The sequence below is a fragment of the Struthio camelus genome, chromosome Z (genome assembly GCF_040807025.1).
Source record: "Struthio camelus isolate bStrCam1 chromosome Z, bStrCam1.hap1, whole genome shotgun sequence".
Lineage (NCBI taxonomy): Eukaryota > Metazoa > Chordata > Aves > Struthioniformes > Struthionidae > Struthio > Struthio camelus.
Window position 1 is genome coordinate 59,599,343 of NC_090982.1, and position 23,335 is coordinate 59,622,677.

Sequence of the window (23,335 nt, forward strand, 5' to 3'; positions counted from 1 at the left end):
AACAGAGCGGCATTTTTGCATTCCCTCATCTTCTGTTTAAAGTAACAAAAAAAATTAAAATTCGTCTCTATTCCAGTTCAGAAGACGACCTGGACTTGATCCCAACATCCCCAAAGAGCAATGGGAATCAAGTACATGCTTATGTATCCTTTCAGATTACAGCTACTTTCTTGCTTTGGCATCTACATGTACAATGCTTCCATTCTAGATGCCCACAGCAAGGTTTATTTCATTTAACTTTGGCCCTCTAAAAGTAGACTTCTATTCTAAGGTGCTTTACCCAGTCCATAAAAGAAAACAGATGTTTTCACAGGAGTAATTCATTCATTTTAGACATCTAACTTTTGGAATGATACAGTCAGGTGATACGAATGCCACCAATGCACCAAGTACATCACATAAATTATTTGTTTAGCTTTGTGACAAAATCTTTCTGGAAAACTAGCTCCACTATATAAATGCATTAAAGTTTTACACTCCAATTTCTTTTAAACTGAATATTTTACTTCATGCAATAATGGGACAATTCCAAAATCTTTAATCTCTGGAAACGCAAGGAGCATCCCATTGATGATTCTAGTATCTTGGAAGACAGAATATTTCCATCTGCCTTTCTCCTTATTACTCTGCTGCAGCGAAAACAGACAATGCCATTCTGCCATATTGCTATTCCTACTGAAATAGAGATGGGGCAGGAGCAAAGCAGTGGCAACATACAATGCATCACAGCCTCTACTACAACAGAAAGAGAGGACAAAGTATTTGATTTCCCAATACAGCTTATTGTGATCAGGAAAAAAAAGACAGACAAGAGAAACTACTACTTAGCAGGAATCTGATAAAAGTCAGGCTTACATTGGTGACTACTGTATTTGCCAAAAGTATCGGTCAATATTCTGCAGTTATATAATACCTCTTCGAATGCTTCTCCTCAGCTTGTTACAGAGGTCAATGCGAGGATTCTCTAAGCTGTCCTCTATGGAGCCAGGACTTTGCTCAGGGGAGGAGGGCCCTTTGCTAAGGTCCAGCGGTACTTTGCTACCTGTTGGCGGAGGAGAGGTGGCTGGGCTATAGGTGGAGGTAGGACTGCTTGCAACGGAGGAAGTAGAAAGATCAAGGGCACCTATTCTTGAATTCAGTGGTGAAGTCAATGACAATTTTCGTGTTCTGACAGGTGAGGAAGTTCTGGAGAGGGTCAACGGAGGAGGAGAAGAAAATTTGCGACAAAGATGTGGTGACTTCCCATCAGTTAGGTAGTCTCCTCTATTGTTTTGACTGGTAGCAAAAAATAATTCCAAAGACCTGAGAGTAAGAAACAAAAAAGCAACATGATAATAATGCCACACAGATTTCAGAGAAAACATTTACAAACATATTTTGTGCATGCAAAACCTGTACGTCACTTAACCCTCAAAGCCAAGGAGGAAAGCTGAGACAGACTCATCTAAAAACTTACAACGTATTTAAAAAAAGAGATTTCTTCTTAGATCATTTATACAATAAAAACAGTACTGATTTAAAACAAACAAACAAGTAAAGTCTAGATAATTCTGTAAGAAATTTATGACAGAAGGAAAAACAGAGCTTACCTGACTGGAATGGAAGTGAAAGGCCTTCTGTATATGTCTGAAAGTTTTTCCAGTACAACTGCTGCAGTAGTAAATATGCGATAGGTATGCAGGAAAGTATTCAGGAAATCAATACTTAGAAATCGCAAGTCTGTTAACCTCTCCAAAAGGCGTTCCACACTTGCATAACGAATCTGGGGTACTTTGCAGGAATTTAATGTTTTGCTGAAGCAGATATCAATGTCATCTCTATGAAGGCGAGCATCAGATCTACAAAAAAATTAAATTTAGAACACTTCATTAAAGAGGAAGAATGATTATAGTCCAGTAGTTACATCATTTCAGCTGCTTCTATCATCACAGAAGAAGGAAACACATGCTGCCTTTCTGTACTTTACCAATACAAGAAAACTCTTAATTTGTAAAGAAATCTACTTCCATTCAATTATAATTTATGTCATAAATTTAATTTTATTGTTGGTAAATAATCCATTTGCTGAAAAACGCAGTTTGGTCAATAAGTTCACAGATTTGATCCAAACCTACAAAATAATTCAAAAGACAAATTCACAAATCTAAAAATCAACTCAAAATCTAAAAAAATATTAACAAAGCCTAAACTTCTTCAGTGAGAAACAGAAGGTAGAAGTGTTCCCTTTTGTCTCTTTCAGGACGATATGGCCTGTAGACCTATAGTTAGAGAAACTCTCTATAGAGTAGTTGTGGATTGTTCACAATTTCTTCTGCTGGGATCTTGCTTTATGTGAAATAAACGAATGGACCACAGCAAGAGACAGTAAAATTAGCCTCTTAGCTAAACTTAAGGCTCGCTTGTAAGTAATATCTGCCTTCAGGCTTCAAGAATTACTTAAAAACCTCTCATGATGTGTTTTTTTCCTAAATTCAGTTTTGCTTAATTTTATCTAGTTAAAAGCTCAGCTTGTAGAAAAATGGAACAGAAACTAAGCAAAACATCTTTTAATACTGCCTTTTCTGGACAAAAGATCAGATTTTCTAAAAATACAGAATGAAGACGTTCCATCTACTTCTACACTTCATTAAATTGAAAATAGTTCTTCTTTCTTAAGTTAGGTCCTCAGAAAAGTGTCAACAAATTTGTTTGGTTTATCCAAATACATTCACCTAAAGACACTTGACTTACTAACATATTTTAAAAGTCGATACGTGCTAAAATCAAACAGATGAGTAAAAGCTCTGAAACAGAACACTGAATTTGTGTATGTTCTTAACATCCTATATGGTTTCTTGAGGATTAGGATTTCTTGACTGTGACATTGGGACCTTGCTGTACTCTACATTTTGAAAACTGATGAACGTTCTGTTAACATTCAGCAGGAAATGGATGTATTTACAGACTAAGAAGTTCCAGGAATAAAACTGAAGACAATAAAAAGCCTTCTTTTCTAGGGATCAAAGATACATACCCTAACACTATATGCATAGATATGTATTAGGCAAAAAGGTCTTTATTTCATTTTTAAAGGAGAGAAGGGAGATGCAACAACTGTAAAAAGACATCTGAGAAACCTTCATGTACAGAGTACATCCAAGAGGGAGAAATGGCCTAGTGAGAGATAACAATAAGAAAAGAAATACTTATGTCTTGTTCTATTCCTTAACGTTTGTACTGGATAACAGTAGACAAAACTCAAGTAAATGCAGAACTGTAGAGGATCCCAGAGGTACTCCTGTGTTAGAAATTTGGAATCAAGTACTGAAAATGGCTGCCTATGAACAAAAATGACATTTATAGGAAAATAAATGATGAAAAGAAAGAGCCCAAGGGTGGAGGAAGTAGGTTTTTGAATAACGATGTTACTTTCATGTGATCAGCTAAAATTATAGAATCTCAGATATGAGAGAAACAAGGAAAATAAAATTTTTGGCTGATACAATAACGTACTTCAAAAATGATACCTTTTTGCACTCCTAAATTTTGCAGACATTTAAAAATCTAATAAAATTTTGAGTGTTATCATAAAGAATAAATATTCACTTGTATATACTTCCATGAAATTAGTCATCTGAAGCACAACCGAATGCAACATCACCAAAAATTAAAAATCAAAGCTATGATCCCATACAGTCCAATACTGTGGATTGAGAGTTTACAATTCTGAGTCATTCCTACCAATTCTAAAAAGAAATTAAAAAAATGACCCATTGGGAAGTAGAATTAATTCTATTCAACAGAACTTAAAAAATATATATTAAAAGGTTGCATTTTCCAATTACACACTTTTCTTTTTTAAATTTTTACTAAAGCAAAAGCAAGCTACTTTATTTCCTGGGAAAAAATGTTGCACTTACTTGATCATATGTGGCACAGTGACTTTCGAGTTGTCTTCAAACACTATGGTCATTAAACCATTGCACCTAATATTATCAATGCACTGTGAAAATTAAGATTGAAAACCATTAAAATAAAAACACAGCATAAAGGGACTTACTCCCACACTTTTCCACATCACTGTAAGCCTAAAATATAGCTTTCAGAGAGTGTGAACTGATGGATTAAAAAAAATTTATAAAATAAAAACAAATGGTGATACAGGAATATCACCTGGATATTATAGTGGATATGATTCTCTAGTTTTCTACCTTTGATTTTCACATCCAGAAAGTGAATGGATCTTTACCAGCACACTCAGGGTATTCAGCTCAGCATCCTTTTTCAACATGACTGAAGTATTTTGAGTTGGAAATGAAACTTTCTTTGGAGTTTCTTTGAAGCTGAGCAAAATTATATACCTCTAGCACTTCTTGAAAGAGTGCTTGGAAAACAGTTAAGCTTGGAAAACAAATAGGTATACTGCCAGAATTAGAATAATTTACAGAGTGAGAGGCTCTAATATCTTTATACTTTACTTTTTACTTGATACTTTATATCAAGTAAAATGATAAATATTCTCTGAAAATACACTTGTAAAAACAAGGTCAAGTGACGCAATTATTGTGAAATACAGTTATGAAGCTGCTGTCCAAGGAGTCCCTTGCAAACTCTTCTATAAATGTTTCTGGCTAGGTATTGGGAGCTGGAAAGGCACTTCTGGGGTATGGTCACAGCACACATCGCTTTTGCACACCAGCTGTGCTGTGGCCAGTAAAGAATCACAATTTAGGTGGCTTAAGCCATTCTACAAGCTTTAAAGCAGCTCAGTGTTGGTGGCACACAAGGAAGAAAAGTTTCCTACTACTTTTCCCTGGCAGTCTCACTAACCCTTTCATTCCTTGTATCCTCAGCTAGATGCAGCTAGTGACACTTTTCTCTGCTTCATTAGGCCACTTGCAAGCTTTGCAAACAGGCAGCTCTCAAGTCAGTCATGGAGCTTTTCAGCTCTTTCCCTAACACCACAGTAGTGGCTGCTTGGAGTTTGTCTCAGCACAAAAGGTCTGACTTTTGGAACCAGACCCAAACTCTAATCTTTAGTCTACTTAGACAGCAGATGAGTTTCTCATTAAAAATCGTTCTTACTCAAGCCAAGAATTGACTTATTCCTGGGTGTCTCATGTTCCAAGACAGTTCTTAAAGAGTCTTTCTTCCCCAACAAATCATTCCAACACGTTAAGCGTCATTGAAAGAACATAATTTCTGAAATTTCATATAGTTAAAAATGTTCCAATCACATCGGCCTGTAAGATCTGTATCTAGTGAGCTGCAGTGAGATCAAGGCTCTCAAATCATACTATATTTTGAAAATTTTATCTCCCTCTTTTTTCTTTTAAATCTGTTAGCCCAGAAGAAAACAACTCAGAATACCTATTTTTAAGTAATTTCTATTCATTATGATGATAATGCATCTGGAGATGCTGCCAGCAGTGATAGCACAGACAAAAACCCATTAAATACCAGGCTGACGTTTGTCTAATCAATCACTTCTCTTGAAGTTAATAGAGGACAGGACTCAGATTCAAAACTATGACAGATCTATGTCCTCAGCAGTTGTATATATAAACAAAGAAGCAAATCTTTAATCTAAATTCAGATCTGACACTTGAAAGTTCAGATCTTTCACAGCGCATCCAACCTCTTTCCTCAAATAGATTTTGATAAATGTTTGTCTACTAAAGTTTCAGACAAAAACACCTAAGAACATTTTTTTTTTACCTCTGCCATTAAATATTTTGAAGTATTTTCACTTTCCTTCATCCACAGTAGAGTTCCCCACACACTGTAAGTACTATCCTTTCTATATCAAAATATATATCTGGATGAGCTTTTCTTAGACATAAAAATGACTCCTATTAGTATTAATTTTTAGTTAATTATTAGTATTATGTTAGGCAACTGTCTAGTCTGTATTTTATATCCCACTTCTCTCCTGGAAAAACTCATTTCATGGATGACTCAAATTAAAAGGTAAAGCTTTTTGTGGAAATAGGTAATCTTAATGGTTTTTTATATACATGATAGCAAATCAGCCCTCAAAAAATCAATAGCCCTGTCTTGGATTATTTTTCAGAAATGCAGAATAAAATAAGATCTTGTAACAAACAAGATAAAGAACAGAGCAAGCTACCTGGCTTATATCACTTGTCCACGCGGCTTTCTCCTGTCGCGAAGGGGCTAAAAGGACAACAGTAAATGGAGCAGCATCTGTAGGTTCAACTACAAGCTTGAAATCAAGGTGTCCAAAAACCTGCCCAGAACCTTTTGCTTTATAGTCAGAGGCAAAAAAGAAAAAAAGTGAAAATGTGAGATTTCAAACTATGGGTCAGAGAAAATAGTGATTTCATTTACAATGGAAATTACTTTAAATATCTCTCTGACAAAGAACAAATCCAACCAGGGATTCAAAACAGGGGTTCCATCCATCCGTTTTTCACATACACCAAATGTAAAAAAAAGTTACAGAACATACAATAGTGGGAGTCATGAGAAATTACTTTTAAAGATGTCAAATAAGGCTCAAATCCTTCAAAGACTTCCATGTGCACTGTTGATATACTAACAGCATATTAGAAGCATCACTGAACTTAATGGAACTATTTTCACAGTTCCAGTGCAATACATGCCTAAAACTGTGGGATGGAAGCCAAAATGAATAAGCAAAAAATCAGCTTGGGAATGTATTTTGTTATTTCATTTGAAAAAGGTTGCCATCAAGAATTGTAGGGAGTCCAAGAAAAAAAACTTTCCACCAGTTCCGCCAACTCTCTCAACTCCCATGTAGTTAAGAAATCTAATTATCTGTTTCCTTTTTCAAGACATACACATTTTTTTCTTTCTCAGATCCTCAGGGTGAATTTCTATATAAAAGTCAGCAAATAATTTGTTACACTGTTTCAGCCAGGGCACTTGAAAATCCTATGCGCAATGTCCACATCAAGAGCAAACATAACAAAACAAACCTCTATCCAAGCCAGGACACACATTTTTAAAACATCTATACTACTGAATGAGTTTTTAACACTGTATTTCTCTGTTTGCATGAAAGAGTATAAAACTATATAAAGACTATAAAAGAGCAGCAATTTTAAGAAACTACTTAGAACTATAATTACTGCAAATGGCTTAATGTAACTTACAATCATCATCACTTGCATCTGTCTCCTCAATCAGTGTGCACTCTATCAAAGATAGAACACCTCCTGTCTATGAAAATAAAGAACATTTTCCAAAAAATTTAGACTTTTTTTCCATTTCTCACTGCAGTTATTTTTAAATTTTGATATATTTTAGTCTGAGATTTTACATTACTAAGAGCTTTTAGGAAGATATATAAATTTCACAATGCACGTTTTCCCTCAAGAAATTAAAACACAAGCTATATTATATGATATATTGTAGCATTTTTCTTAACAAAACAAATCCATAATATACTTACATGTGCAAAATTTTTTTCATTTTTACCACATTATAATTTATTTCACATATAGAGACCTGTTCACAAGTTTCAAAATGGTAACTAGAATTTTAGTATGTTCTCCTAAATTTAAATCAAATTAATACAAGGTCTTTGTAAAGGTTCAGTTACATTTAATTTACTTTGCAAAATATTTAAGCTATTTAAAAGGTACAAAGTGAGAAAGCATGCAAACTGCACTGAAAGAGACTGTCTAAGCAGTCTTAATCTCCCAGAAGTAATGTCTTTGTCAATTTAAAATTCTGTTCAACACAAACCATTCCGTAAACTAACTATCTCCCTTCGGTCAAGTCAATACAGCAGAAGTGTGATTCCGTCTCACCAAATATAATTAGAATTTTTTTATAAGAACTTTCCGTTTAAGAGAATATGCTGTTCACGAAAATAGAACTGACTTTTAAAATTAGTTTTATTACAGATCTGTAAAATATCCCTCGGTAATTCCATTGAGTTGGACTGCTGATTTATGCATTGAAAGCTCACATACGTTCAGTGCTAGCTCATACAGATAACACATGCTAATGTCCTGTTTCTAACCCCTCAGAATATCAGAATTCTGCAGTTCTAGAAAAAAATTTTAGTTAGTAAGAATTTTGGCTGAATTCTATTTTTTCTACGCACGTAACAATAAGAGGATACAGCAGTCAATTACTGTGCTTCATCTCACTTCTGTTTATAGGAGCACATCAAAATCTCAGGTTAAAAACAAAAAGTAATGCAACACTGAAATTTCACATAAGTTACCAATACATTATTTATTGGGCTGAAATTTTCTATTTTCATTTTGTAAACAGGGTCATAATGTAAAATCTGTACCTTGAGCAGATGCAGTTTTCCTCCCGAACTTCTCGTACAAACTAGAAAGTGTTTTGTAAATAAGAAGCACTGCCTTTCTCCTTCTTTTTTCAAAGATAATGATCCCAGGCGAACTTTACTAAGTTTTCCCCTCTCAACAGAAGGGACTTGAATAAGGGAACCTGATAATAATAAAGGTGAAAAAGCACACTGTAACTATAAAAATATTAAGCAGGCAGTGCTTAAAGTGTTAATGTATTGAATAGCATGGCTTTAACTCCTGCAACTTTCATTCTAGCAAGTATCAATATATGTCAGCATCTCTTTTAAGCACAGGTCCTTTATCTTTCTTGGCACTAGTTTGTTTTTTCTATACGTCAAGTTCAGGACAACAGATTTGTACTTTACATGGAACTAATAGATCTGACTTTACAACAACAGACTTAGGCAAGCACTGTTCAGACAAAGAGTTGTGGGCATGCCGGGACTAGATTTTGGGCAAATTCTTATGCGATTTAAGCATAGTATGAGCACATTGGTCAGAAAATGAAGCTGAGCAGCAAACTCCACTTGCACCACTTTAAACAGCTACTGTATTTGAAAAAGGTACATGACATTCAAGCCATAGAGACAGAGGACGAAAAGAATAGGTTTTGCAGGGAAAGGATTTGTGTGTGGGTGTCTGTGTGCAAGAGCAATGATAACGAAGCAGGTTTCTTCTTCTTAGCTTGTATAATTTTCAGTGCTCCACAGCTCATCTAAAATGTGTTACCAGCAGAGTACTTCTGCAGTAAATTGAATCTGGTTGCATAAGTCTGAATTTGTGGTCTACAGAATTCCAGATCGGGGAAAGCTATGTTTGTTTTATACCTCAAAATCAGTCTCTGACCAACTTTTGCAGATTGATATCACTACAAATACCACTTCTAATTTTAATCCAAAGATCTGGAATCACATTTGGTACTGAACTACAATTCCTCTATACATCAAAGAGAAAGATTTGATGATAGAACTTGTTATTACCAGAAAGTACAGGCAGGACCTCCTAATCTCATTCCCACACATCTGTCTACACTGGCTCTCATCTGACTCCAACATTAACTAGTTAATAGAGCTAAACCAGCAGGAAAATAATGCAGCAAAAAAGTGGCTGACTGAGCTCCCTGATATGGCTCAGTGTATGGTCATACAAGCACCAGTGACAGTGTAAAGGAAGTAATGGCAATGTAGAACAAGTAGGAGGGTAGGAAAATTGGCCTGCTCCTTTTGGAGACGGTAAGACACTGGATTGGCAGTTATATCAAAGTTGAAGCTAGCAGCAGCATCTTGAAACAGTGCAAGCCTGAAAGAATCATCCATATAGTTAATTTAGTTATTAGCTTAGCCATTCTCACCCTAGCTGTCAAAAAATTCTTTAGTTCAAAGTTCACAAACACAATCTTAAACAAAGAAGTAGAGAGAAATTTAAGATACTGAGAAAGCAACTGCTTATCTACACAATATTCTTCTCCACACTTACCTCCCTTGAACATAAACGTACAATTAGTACTAAGCTATTATTATATACATAAAACTTGCACTGTCCAGCATAGCAAGATACGCACTGGTAAAAGAGAATTGCAACAGCGTAGTGTTCTTTAACAGCCTATTTACATTCAAACCAAATTGTGTATGTCAGAATTTGTGTCATTGTAACAGAATGGTGGAGAACAGAACAGTACTACTGCAGAAATTTGGAAAGGCGTGGAACGTTCTTTAGGTTCATTTAAATTCTGACCAGAAAAAACAGTTATTGGTTGTTGTACCTTTCCCCTGGACAAAACAGCCTCAACTGTAAAAGACCACAAAAGATCATCCCCACGTAATGAAACTGACTTTTCTTTGTGACATTGACAGCTCACAGTGCAACACAAAGTGGTATGTTAAAAAAAATTCTTGAGCAACTTCCCATCTCAGAATTCTTAGCATCACCTTATCTCCTGAAATTCCTCTACACATTTAAGGTAACAGGACTCTAATTGTACTTCTAGCTTCTACTTTGCTTCTTTGAATAATCACATCTATAAACATGATACGCATATAGATATATCTTTGGAATTCATCTTTTTTTTTTTTTTTTGGTTTTTCGTTAGGATGCTTTCAGGAATACCATATTGTGTTCTGCTAAGACGGGCTGAAGGTTAAATGCTATGCTTGCAGGGAGCTGAAATGTTACTGTTTAACAAGGTAAACCAAAAGAAACTACAGTTTTTAAATGTAGAAAAAAAGAGATTGTGTCATCTCTCTTTCATATTGAACAACTTACTATTCACAGAGTGAAATAGATCTCCTGTATGTGCTGTACAGCTGACATCTAGCAAGGAGGTTGTTGCATATTTCTGTCAAGCTTTTGTGATTAATGATACTGAGCAATTGCCTCCCATAAATTCTACTACACATTTCCTATTAAGGAAAAAAAGGGTATGACTGACCAATTCACAGCTGTAATAAACAAGTGAGGCTTATTTTAGAACATTCATTAATAATATGGTTTGTACACTCAGGGCAATCTCAGGAATTTTTATCCAGCTACAAACCTAAGTACTTTCAGTACTTCAATACTGCCAGAATAATCACTCCATTAGCCTTTGTTCAAATCTAATACAAAGGGTTGTATTTTAAAAATACATTTTAAGTCTACATGTAACTGCCTGATTTATCAATTTGGCTTTCTCCATTCTGGAAAATTTTTAATTTTACTGTGAGGGTGGCTGAATGCTGGAAGAGCAACCTCATCCCAGAGTCTGTGGAGTCTCTATTCTTTTAGGTATTCAAAACACACCTGGACATATCATCGAGCAGCCTGATCCACTTGACCCCACTTTGAGCAGGGGGCTGGACTACATGATTTCCACAAGACCCTTCCAACCTCAGCTATTCTCTGATTTTGTAATTGTGATATAATTGCCAGTAGATGCAAATCTAGAGCAACTGATGGCTGGACTTCAGGCAGAGTGTCTGGAAAGCCTTGAGGGGCTCATGAAAGTTGTTGAAAGTTTTCCAGGCATTACTCCACATTGGATTGCAGATTGAGACCCACTATTTTCTAACCTTTAGACTACTGAGGACAATGTTCCTTAACTGTTTGCCCTGACTTACAGTGACTTGACACTTGACAGTAAAGTCTGCATCAAAATAAAAGGTAGAGAAAATGAAACCTCAGCAAATCTGAAGGAGGATCCACAACTACATTGTAGAGCGCTGCCATAGCATAACCACAGAATCAATCTCTTTTTAGCAAAATAAAGTACATAGCATACGTAACATGTCAAGGTCGAAATTAATCTTGACAGAAAAGAACCTGAACAAAGGTAAATGGACTTCTCTCATTTTATGTGCTGTAAACAGCAGGTTGTAAGGTTGTTTTACCACTAGGTAAGTACTACAACCTGGTATTACCTTTACTTGGTAAAAGATGACATTCATTTTAGATGCAATCTACAATGACCAACATGAGGAGTAGGAACCTAATTAAAATCAGAGGAGATGAACATCACGCTCAAAGTGAGTGACCCTACAGACAGGTGGGAGGAGAAGGGGCTAGAGGAAAGGAAAATGGGCTTGGTATTATTTTATTAGCTCGATTCAGATTTGTCCAATTCAGATTTTCATATGCAATGGATATTCCAAAAGATAAACTGTGATACAAGCTTCTACAGTATAAAGCCTTGTCCAGTGTCCTTTGATAGTACGTGATTCTCCAGAAATAAATCTGAATTTCATTTACTCAAACTGAGGATTTGACTTAGATCTAACTGAAACACCTCCAACAGTAATCTTATTAAGACTGCCTTCCAAGGAAAAAGTAATTGTTTTATTGATAAAACTCTAGGTATACAGACAAATTTTAAGCCAATTTTAAGGGAAAAAAATATATATATATATATAAATCCAAAATATTGTAGTCATATTGAAAAATATTTCAACTGTGTAGTTAAATTGCCTGGTACAAGTCAGTCGAGAATTGCAGCCCACTAATTTTTTGGCTGTGGATGCAATACAATAACCTGCACAACAGCTTCATGTTTTTCTTGAAGCCATTTTCATTTCTTTTCACACACCTGAGTTATAACAAACAATTTAAGAAAGAATCAAGTACTTTAAAAGTGACCATTGTACAACAGTCTTGGAAGCTATTATGGAATGCCTCATAGTTACTTTGGCCACATGACTACAGAAACATCACAGAAAGATTTCAAAACGTACACAAAACCTAGGAAATGAGCCACTTGGTACGTGGCTGTATTCAAATAGCCTAAGTTCTGCTGATGCTATCATACTGAGTCTACAAAAGGCCTCATGAACAGATGCACCTAAATTACATTCCCCGCCTTCTCTAAATACAACTAACACCTCAGCTACAAAGAAGCTTGTACCTACAAGCCAAAACCCTAGAGATCTGTAGCCACTGCATGCAAATCCACTAGCTTGTTACAAAAGATTCAGAAGTAAATTTTTACATAAATGCAGGAAAAACAAGCTTCAGTTACCAAGTTGTCTCAAGTTTTCACTTTTGTTGGTTTACCATTAAGGCAAGGTTGTTTTACCACTAGATAAGGACTGCAATCTGACATTACCTTTACTTGGTAAAAGGTGATGTTCATTTTAAATGCAAAGTCATTTTATCATCATTTTGTGGAATTTAACATCAAATTCCATCTCTACTATACATAAACTTCAGCAGAAAAATGTTTCCAAAATCAACAATAGAAAATAAATACCATATGCCTCTTCCTCTCTCTTTTTGCTAACTGTATGACATTACAAGTGGTTCTACACTTCTGGCAGAACAGGATGCCTTTTCTTCATGACTTTTTGCATGAGTGCTTTTTCTATCTATCCTAACTTCTGCTGAAGCCCAAAAACGCATCTCGCAAGAAAAATAGTGAATACGCTCAGATATTCAAAATATAGCATATTATGTCTGTTCCAGCACTATCAATGGTAGAGTTTTGAGACTTCCCCAAAGTACAGAGAAAAATGGGAACAATCGACAGCTGTTTTCTTTCCTTGCAATCACTACCATTCAACAAAGCTTCAAGCTTCTCCTAAGCTTTTGCCCAAACGTTGGCATGAACTGGAATTGCAATGTTAACTGGGCAGGCAGTCCTGTTCTCCATGGAGTTGTAGGTAAGTTCTGTTCCACTGAGGATGACTGTCCAGCCAATATGTACTTTACTGTCCCGTGGGTGCTTTACTATTATTGTGCTGCTGTTTTTCATGGCCCCTGAAAAAAAAACAGCACAGAAGTGGGGCTCAACTATAGCCCAAAACTAATCTGGGATATTTGGTGACTTATCCTGCATAGGATAGTCACAAGGAGCCTTAAGATGTTAGCTATGCCCAGTGGCATAATCTTCCTAATGATGACAAAATGAACCTTGCTGTTTTTAATGTAATTTTTCATTATCACATAGATCGCTTTAAAGGAGAATGTCTTACCTTGGCGTATAAAAGTTTGGCTGGTATCTAGTAATATATCACAGCCTTCTACTATCATTCTTTCTATGGCTAGATTCTTCCGGATGTTTTCTGTGTCACTCACTTCATCATGCATCACCCTGTCAGACACAATACAAAGCGGACATTAAATTCCCTAAAACGTATCTTGCGCCTGTTTGTGTCTATTCTTCACTTCTGCTCATACTCTGTAGATACAGAAGGTAGATAATGTCCTTTAGTACCGGCTATAAAACAGATGTATTGCAGCACACGATAATTTCAGAGCAAGTTTCTGGTCAACAAAAGGAATCAAAGTAGTTCTTGACAAAACCAAAAAGTTTTATAAGCTTTTTTTTTTTCCTTCTTTCAAATCATTCTTGCAAACTTAACTACTTAATTTCCACCAGTGGAACCAATTTTGTCAGACTTGTTTTTATAGTTTTCCTGGACAAATCTTATAAATGCCACCAAACTGAAAGCTCTTTGCAGCTGTCCTAATTAATAGTCCTTTTGGACTATTAATTAGATTAGGTTACCACAAAAATGGAAGTGTTTCCTAGCTCTTTATATTAATTACATTAATACAATATAATAATATTGTATAATATAATAATATTACAATATAATAATATTAATAATCCCTGCCTTTGATGTTAAGTTCCCACTCTGTTCTACTTCAGTTTACATCCTCATCACTTCCAATTACTAATAATCACTTCCATCACTAACAACCACAGCCTCAACAGCTCATCTCTCACTTTCTTCCACTTCTTTTCATAGGCGTCCTCCCCTTAGACAGAGAAATACAGGTTTTTTTCAAGTATGAACTCAACAGAGAGGTTTACATGGTGTCTTGATCTAAAATATTTTCCTGAACTGGAGCCAGACTGCACCATCTTAGTGTTCCTCTTCCCTCAGAACTACATTAAAGGGATGGAAATGAATCACAAAGCTTTTTATTCTCATGGTCTATACCACCTGCCTTGTGAGTAGAGGAGGATCAATCAATGTGAGCCTGTAATTCTGGATGTTCAGTGATAGATTAGTTGGATCAGCAATGAACTCTTGACTACTGAGCCGAAGCAGAGCCGAAGCTGCTTGATATGCTTGTGCACATAACCCTAGCCAAAGGAAATTGTGTGCTTTGCCTGAACGGAAAGGAGGCTTCTCTACTTCAGATGGCCTCAGAACAGGAAAGAACTTGCCAGACATTGCAGGAATCAAATATAGACACATCTCTAAGAGGTACTGCCTGCCCAACTCTTTGAGAAGCTAGAGCTTGAAGAGGTGGCAGATCATGACCTGCAGATGACTCAGAAAGCTGCCTGTGGAAGAGATACAGCAGTATAAAAAAGGGAAAAATAATAAGCTCTAAATCAATGGGGTAGTGTCCATGAATACCTCATCTGAAGAGCAAAAGAAAACTTAGCAGTCAAGAGCGTTATTCTACAAGCAATTCTTTGGTGAAGTATCAACACTTCAGAAATTCAAAACAAATGCCATAACTTTAGAGTTTGTGCAGCACTCCTCTTTCACAGCAGAAAGCCGTGTTTCAAAGAGATAATGACCAAATTTATTCCTGAAGTGACACAGGGAAAAGTCTGAGGAGGGTCTGGAAGTTCAGGAAAGAGATTCATTTTGCAGGTTTCTAGCACCCAGTTTGAAAATATATACAAACAGAGTACTATCTGGGGTTACCAGGATCTTTAGCTCCTATTTATTTGCCCTTATTTAAAGTACATGCGAAAATCAATTATTCCATTCATGCATGTGAACTACATCACAGATTAACAGCTGAGTATTGTTCGAGACTCTGACTGCTTCCTGTTGTCATTGGGTATCAGAAATGTCCTTTTTTCTTCTTTTTTAACTATGGGGAAAAAAATATTTCTCTATTTAAAGAAAATTGCTTTGCTCATGCCCAGGGGTAGGTGGTTTCTATAGCAACTCTTTTCCCCTGCCCAAAACATAGGGAGACATTTGTAAATTTATGTCAGCAAAAAATAGAAGAGCCAAAATGTTAGTATTTTTCTTATTTTTTCATTTTCTTTGTTTCAGTTAGGTTTTGTTCTTCTTTTTAGAGGATGAGGTCATTCTTAATAAAAAAGAAAAAAAAAAACAAATCAAAACAAAGAAAACTGTTTTTTCATTTCAGATCCTTTGATACAAGATTATCACACATCAGGGAGAAAAATCTTACCTTGAAAGTTCTTCTAGCTTAGATTTAGCAAATTCAAGGCTTTTTCGCTCAACATGTTCATGTGGTGTGTGAGCTAGAAGTTCATGAAGTGTTATAATATATCTAGGGATCTTAAAACAAATTAGAGACAACATCAGCAAATCATTTTAAGCAATAATTACAATATCTCTCATTTTCTTTTATCCTGGTCAGAAAAGATTCACAGTGTCTTTTTAAAATGGATATCAACAGTTAAATTGATAAATATACTCTAGATATAACTACTGTCAAAAATACTGAATTTTTCTGTGATAGAGACGGCATATGCATGTTTTCAGTTTGAGGAAACACAGGTTCCATTTACAACATTTAAAAAAAAAGATCACATCAGAGGCACTCAGAATTACGCTATTAACTTTAATTGTTTCATGCTGCTATCTAAGTGCCAATAGAGAAAATTTTCAAGACTTTCTTGGAGACCGATACATACCTTCCCTTAATTTTAATAGGAGACATGCATCTAGATTTCTCGTGACTTTGAAAATACCAGCTGACCTGTTTGCATACAGATAAAACTCGTATTTCTGGACTTTCAAGAATAAGCACTATTTGACTATTAATTGCCAAGTGGCAGCACAAGGACCCTGCTCTGGCAGATCAGAAGTAGAGAATTTGTTTTTCAGCTTTTTTTTCTTTTTTTTTTGTTTTGGCACAAATCCTCATCCCACATTCCCCTTGAACATATGCAAGATTCTGAATAGAGCTCAATCAGTGTAGTTGGAGAAAAGGTCTCTACAGGCAAAGAGTTTCAGGATAATAATGAAATAAAATTAAGTTAATTCACACGAGAATATTTTTAATTAAGCAAGCCGCATCTCCAATCAATCATAATTTCAGCCACACAAAACAATTCGATTGCACATCAAAAATAAACAGTCACAAAAAATTTACAGAGACTACCTGAAACATGGGGTAAGTAAGGAAAGTTTCCAGCATTCGTCCCTCACATGCTGGGTTGGCTTCATATTGCTTCAAGAGCTTGTCAAAATCTCTGTTTTGCTTACAGTTTGCCAGTACTTGGAGACTATACTGATGATTCCGAACAAATTCTTGATATATGTTCAGCATTGGCAGCAGAATGTCAAATAAGTCAGCTAGAAAAAGTCAAGAAATGCTTTTTTTTTTCCAGCTACCCACCTCCTGAAATATCTCTTTTAAGAAACTGCTATGTTCTATTCAAGTAAATTATTACAATATCTGTTCTGTTTCCACTATACTGAGATTTTAGAAACATTAAACTTGATTCTGTTACCTGACAAAACATCATTACTCTGATTAGCTAATAGTCAGATACTACCACTGACAATTCAGGGCCCATGCCTAGGCAAAGCTTAGGGCAGAAGCTAACCCAAAGGCATTTTCATATATGGATTTAAAGAGAGGCATATTACTGCCAACATGGAATGCCCACTATACAACAGGGCATGGTGTTAGTTCTGGGAGTGTGTTTTATTCAAAAAGAACAAAACCTTTAAAAACTAAAAATCACTGTAATTGCAAAAATAGCAACAAGTGAAAGTAGTATCACTAGAGAAAACACAGTAACTTACCTAAAATTAAGGTAGGCCAATTAGCTATTCTTGCTTTTAAACCTTGGTGAAATATTTCATGAAGAAACATGATTGTTTCACTGAAAAACAAGTATTAAACAAAAAAAAGGCAATTCAAGTTTTATTTTATAATTAATAATTCACTGAGAAACATCCCTTCCTGATTATCAGTAGGTTTTGCACTTTGCTAGAAAAAACAGAAGATACTTATTATCACGGAAATCAATGCTTCTATTCGACTGTATTGTTTAAATTTTTTAGCATAGTATCTTTAGAAAATATATAGCATTTGATGTACAAACATATTCTAATCATTTAATTCTTTTAAAAAAAAGCATCTATTAAATAACATGTTCTACAGTTCACCAAATAGGTGTTCCAAAAATAGCTTTGACAATGCATTCAGTTGTTTTAAGAGGATCGATAAGATGCAGAAACCTCAGTCAGTGATTGTCATCTGTATTCTCGCTGCTCTTGAAGATCTGAACGCAGCTTACAAGTCTTCTATAACATGAACCTTACTTAATACTGTACTTTATCTCATGAAATCAACAGAAACAGCATTTAAGACATCTAATTGTAAAGGAAACCATCAACAGTAAAGCAATCTCGGTTATTACAAAAGTGAAGCCTGTCTCATAATTAAAAGAAGGTATTTTTTTCCTAGAAGTTTGGGGCAGTCCTGGATGCAATCCCAATCCTATACAGAACTCCAGAAGCCTGCTGACCCATTTTTATGTACTCATTACGATAACATTTGGGTACCTAATGCACAGAACCATCCTTATTTGTAAGATGTGAAAAGATAAGCGAGAGAGAGAAGGAGATTTTTTAGGCAGGACAAATGAATATAAGAAGAAAATTTGGCACATTCATCTACAGTGTCTTATCAAGATTATATGAGGGTACTAAGTCCAATTTTGCTCTCTTAAGAGAAGAGGAAATAGAAAGGGTGACAGTAAATTTGAGAACTGCCCCATGAGGCATGTTTTGTCCTTTCCCTCCCAAAGTAAAGGAAGAAACAGAAAGTAAGGATGCAAAAACTGGCTTTGAACAGAATCACAGACTGCACCTTGCCTTTTACCCAAGGAAACGCAGTTTATCTCGGTGATATCAGTTATGTCAGAACAAAAAAAGCAGGTGCCAAACTTCACTACTGTAAATTAAAGCAGAATGAGAAGAAGCAGGAAAAAAAAGGCAAACAAAAAAGTAGATACCTGTTGAGGAAAATGCTACTAACATCATCATGACGGATAGGTGGCTTCTTTGAACTTGCAGCCATTCTTAAGGGCCTCAGAAAACAGTTCACAAGAACATAAAGTTGATGCACATACTCAGATTCAGCCTCAACCATGTTAAAAACTATCTGGTTCCTTTTTCTCATACTTTCTGCATGGGGAGAACAAATATAATCTTGGACAATAGTCTTCCATTTTCTTCTACATAACCAGCCCCGCATAAAGCTTTGAACCTAAAATGAACCAAACAGAAATGAAGAATGAGGAAAAAAAATACATGATTTATGACAAGCCTTTCATTGTGGAAATAACCTTTTAAATTCAATGTATTTATTTTTAAAAAATGCTTCTTGCCCAGTATCCTCTAAAAGATTATTGCTCCATAATTGTTGCCTGCATTTTTTTTCAGATTTCTATTTGTTCACAAAACCTCCACAAGCATTTGCTAATATTTGCTACCAGAAAAGAGATTGGAAAGATACACATATTAAAGCCTCTCTCAGTTCAAGCTCAAATGTTGTATCTTTTTATATGTTCTCCATGACAGCAGAACTGCTGTGCACACAGTGTTGTTTTTTAATTCCTTTTACTTCCCCTTAAACATTTCTCAATTTCTAAACCCCTTCCCCAACTTTCTGTGCAAGGTTCTCATGTATGACATCTCAAGGCATTTTTTGATAGCGGTACTACCATAATTCTGAAAGACCTGTTAAGCTCAGTTTGCTTTCTTTATAGATATAATTTACCACATGTATTTAGAGTTACACTGCTTAACATCAGACACCTAGGCCAGCAATACTATTTTTTAGAAAAGATATATTTTTGCTCTTCTTAAAAGATGTCTCTATGTAATAGAAAAAATGTACTCAAGTGTAATATCCATTCAAGTTACAAGGAGATTAAAGATTACAGAAAGGGCCTACTTCTGGTCACAGAAAACTTGAGTACATCCTTGCCCTGTTCTTGAGGTGCAAATCATTCATCTTGAAAGATAAATGCAAATGATTAGTAGTAACCTATTATTCTCAATAAACAACTTTAAAAAGGAGCCCAACTGATCACAACTATCAAGATGTAGAATAAAATGAACTATATATAGAAGCAGAACTCTCCTTGTACTAAAAGGGGCTGTTTCTGGCTTCTACTACAATGTTGTATTTATATGAAAAGGAAAATTCCCACAAGAGTACCAGGAGTGACCCAAAGTCAGACAGCACCACCCACAAAAGGTGAGTGAAACTAAATCCACATAACACAGAGGCTGTCACGTAATTGAAGAGATTTAGCACTACGAGAATGGGACCACATCTTCAAGCAAGAGCTCCATTTATGTCCCTTCATTAGGATTTGTAGCAGCCAGCTATGGGCACAGTTCTGGAGCATGGTTATCTCCAGTCCTAAGCAACATTACCAAAAATCGCACATGTAAATACAGTACAGATTAGGTCAGTTCTTTCCCTATTGTTACAAACACTAGCCATAGAATCCTAGAACAATCATCACCAAACAGACTAAATGACAACCTAAAACAATACTATTCTCTGCATTTTCACTATTTGTATTCCAGCTGCAGTGACAGGATGTAAGTCATTCTCTTATATCTTTATAAGCATTTTTATAAGAAAAGAGAATAAAGTCACTATACCCTTGATTCCCACAGGAAATAGTCCACAGCTTAGTTTCAATGTTTCCAGGCAATTGAAGGCAATGTACAAGCTTCATTATACATTGCAAGTAAAGATGAATAATTAAATACCAAATATACCAAATATATGTGGGGATAAATATGCCATTGAAATATACAAAGTTGATGCAATTTAAGTGGCTTAAACAGGGATAATCTTGATAGCTGAATGTACTTAATGGAACGATAATTGAAGACAAAATTAAACAAACTAAAATACACTATTATGTCCCTTGTCCCACCTTTCTCCTTTCAGGCACAGAATATGGCAGGTTTACCTTTTTAATTTTTTTAATATCTGGATCCTCATCTTCCTGGTTGCCTTGATAAGGTCGCATTCTTTCTTTTGTTTTATTGAGAGCTATAATCTGACAAAATAACCATTCATTAAATGCTTTTTCAAGCTGATGAAACAGTTACAGAACAATCAGAAAAATAATATCCCCTTCTTTGAAGGCTCTTCTTAGAGTCCATTAAAGCTGCATGGAATGACAAGCACATATTTGGTCACAAAGGCATGAACACAGTTCCCTTCAAACCAACAAGGATCTTAATATAGATGGAGGAAGAATGAGAAGACAGCTGGTTCTCCTATCAAAACCAAGTGTGCCTTTCAGACCCTAACAGGTCAGGCAACAAAACTTTTAACATTCAATGGTATAGACTAGTTTGAAATAGTCTACAATACTGTCATAAACAAAGATAGTGTCAAGAATCAAACACATGCTTTAAATTCCATGTGTGAAGACAGGTAGGAAATAATACAATCAGTTGTATCCCCATTGCAAAGCAATGTGTCATCTTAAAAATTCTATGACAATGATGTAATCCAGTAAGCTGAACAGTCATCAATATGTCTAATACCATCTGGCCAAGTGTTCCTAGGAGGACTATTACAGCTTTTCTTACTAGGTTCTGTTATTTTCACAAATATTACAGCAATACAGACAATGACTGCAACATAGACAGCAAAACATTAGAATTCAGCGATGGCCTTATGACTGTGGAACATACCTCAGACTTCAGTCTTTCAATTTCTGTGTCTTGATCTTCAAGTTGATGTCGAAGCTGATTAGCTGCAATCTTTTCAGTCTCCACGATCTGGACGAGATGAATGTACTTCTGCATTAACACCTCCCTTTCAATCAGAATATCTGAGTAACTGAAATAAAAAACATTTAAGCTAGTAAAAACAGCAAATGTTGACTTCCATATCCTCCTATGAGATACCGACAGAATAAACATTACACCAATGATAAGTAAAAGAAATTTTCAAAATTGTGTTTTCCTTAATATACAATGAATAGCTTTATCATAAAACATCCAGACCTATAGTGTTCAACATTCTTTTTTTAGACACAAGAGCTGCCCCATCATCCCATTTATTTTTCATTTTTTCCCTCTTTTTACCAACTGTTAATCAGAGCTATTTCCAACTATCTCTAGCTGTCAGATCTCTTAATGGAAGAATCCCCATCCTAACCCTCAACACTGTTATTTTGGTTTGCCCCACACACCAAAAAACTACAAAATTGGGACCCCAAAATTTTGGGCTATTTCAGTTGTTCATTTTCAAAGATTTGTGTTCTTGGTCTGTCTTGATTTTGACCTCTTCTCCGCTGTGGTCCAATAAACACACAGCAGTTACATTCCAGCTCTCCAAATTTTAGAGAGTAAAGATGTTCTTGACGTAAGACCTGGCTACGATCAGACTGAAAGTCATCTGAATGGGCGTATTTTGAAGAAGAGTAAAAGAAGAGAAGGAAATTCTAATGAAGATTTAAGCATGCCAGAATCTGATTCTATTGTGGATAAGAATGGCATGGACCAAGTATTTTAGTACATGATCTCCTGCTCTGTATTCCCACACATACAGGCTGAAATCAGGCTTGCTGAGTTTACCATCTTTCTGCTTAAAGCAACTGCAACACTTCCGACAGCCCTTTTCATCCCTCTCTCAGTATTTACGAATTCACAGAATCACAGAATAGTTGGGTTTGGAAGGGACTTGGCTACCCTCTTGCTCAAGCAGGGTCACCTAGAAGAGGCTGCCCAGGACCTTTTCCAGTTGGATTTTGAGCATTTCCAAAGACAGAGACTCCACAACCTCTCTGGGCAACCTCTGCCAGTGCTCCGTCACCCTCACAGTGAAGTGGTGTTTTCTTATGTTCAGATCAAACTGCCTGTGTTTCAGTTTGTGATTCAGATTTACATAATCAGTGAAATAAGCCCCTGACCCAGCTACTCCTAGGGCTATCGCAGAACACCAATCAATCCATAAAAGGCTCTTCTCCACAAACATGAAGGAGTATGGAGAAACAATTGCAGGTAAGGGAACCCCAATAACCCAGTGAGAGAAACTGAGTCCCCTGCCCTAGCTTCTTGCAGTGCAATCAGGAGAAAGCAATCACCCCCATGGTCCAGGGTGAAACCCATCAAGATGAGTCAATGGAAAGGTCCTCCAGAGCACCTTGCAGTGTTCTGAGGAGCCTTACTGCCTACAGCAATAGCAAAGGGATTACCGGAGGCAGGGAAGAACATTTGGGGATTGTATCAGACTTACCATGGGATAGGTCTACTAGGGGAGGTACCAAAGGCAGGGAAAGGGAGGGATCAAAGTTTAGGGAGGAACAAGCATGGGAAAATAGAGGGATAGGGGATAAAAGGGGCTGGTCACGTGTAAACAGGCTGCTGGTCAAGATGCTTGTCTGACCATGCCCTGTGCCTGGTCACCAGTCTGTCCTGTTTGCTCATTAAACTCATTTTTAACTATTCTCCTGGGCAAGGGGAACTATCTAGTCTGTGTGCATGTGTGCGCACAGAGGTCTAAGTGCCTGCAACTGGAATGCTGGTCCCTGCAGGTCATAGGGGCCCATGTGTCTGCGGTGCCAG

The 23,335-nt window shown here is 36.1% G+C and overlaps 1 protein-coding gene across 4 annotated transcripts in view; it reads right to left on the reverse strand.

Annotated features, from left to right (window-relative positions):
- Positions 1 to 23,335, reverse strand: part of LOC104152904 (ras-specific guanine nucleotide-releasing factor 2) — a 136,890-nt gene that overhangs the window by 62,677 nt on the left and 50,878 nt on the right. For all 4 annotated transcript variants that reach the window (XM_009688481.2, XM_068928267.1, XM_068928266.1 and 1 more), the window contains 13 exons: positions 21,458 to 21,605; positions 20,722 to 20,811; positions 18,739 to 18,992; positions 17,522 to 17,601; positions 16,872 to 17,065; positions 15,933 to 16,042; positions 13,733 to 13,851; positions 8,273 to 8,433; positions 7,119 to 7,185; positions 6,110 to 6,246; positions 3,900 to 3,982; positions 1,590 to 1,838; positions 914 to 1,302 (listed from right to left, as the gene is read on the reverse strand). In XM_009688481.2, the coding sequence (XP_009686776.2) occupies positions 914 to 1,302; positions 1,590 to 1,838; positions 3,900 to 3,982; positions 6,110 to 6,246; positions 7,119 to 7,185; positions 8,273 to 8,433; positions 13,733 to 13,851; positions 15,933 to 16,042; positions 16,872 to 17,065; positions 17,522 to 17,601; positions 18,739 to 18,992; positions 20,722 to 20,811; positions 21,458 to 21,605 (2,081 nt within the window). The remainder of the gene's footprint in view (positions 1 to 913; positions 1,303 to 1,589; positions 1,839 to 3,899; positions 3,983 to 6,109; positions 6,247 to 7,118; positions 7,186 to 8,272; positions 8,434 to 13,732; positions 13,852 to 15,932; positions 16,043 to 16,871; positions 17,066 to 17,521; positions 17,602 to 18,738; positions 18,993 to 20,721; positions 20,812 to 21,457; positions 21,606 to 23,335) is intronic.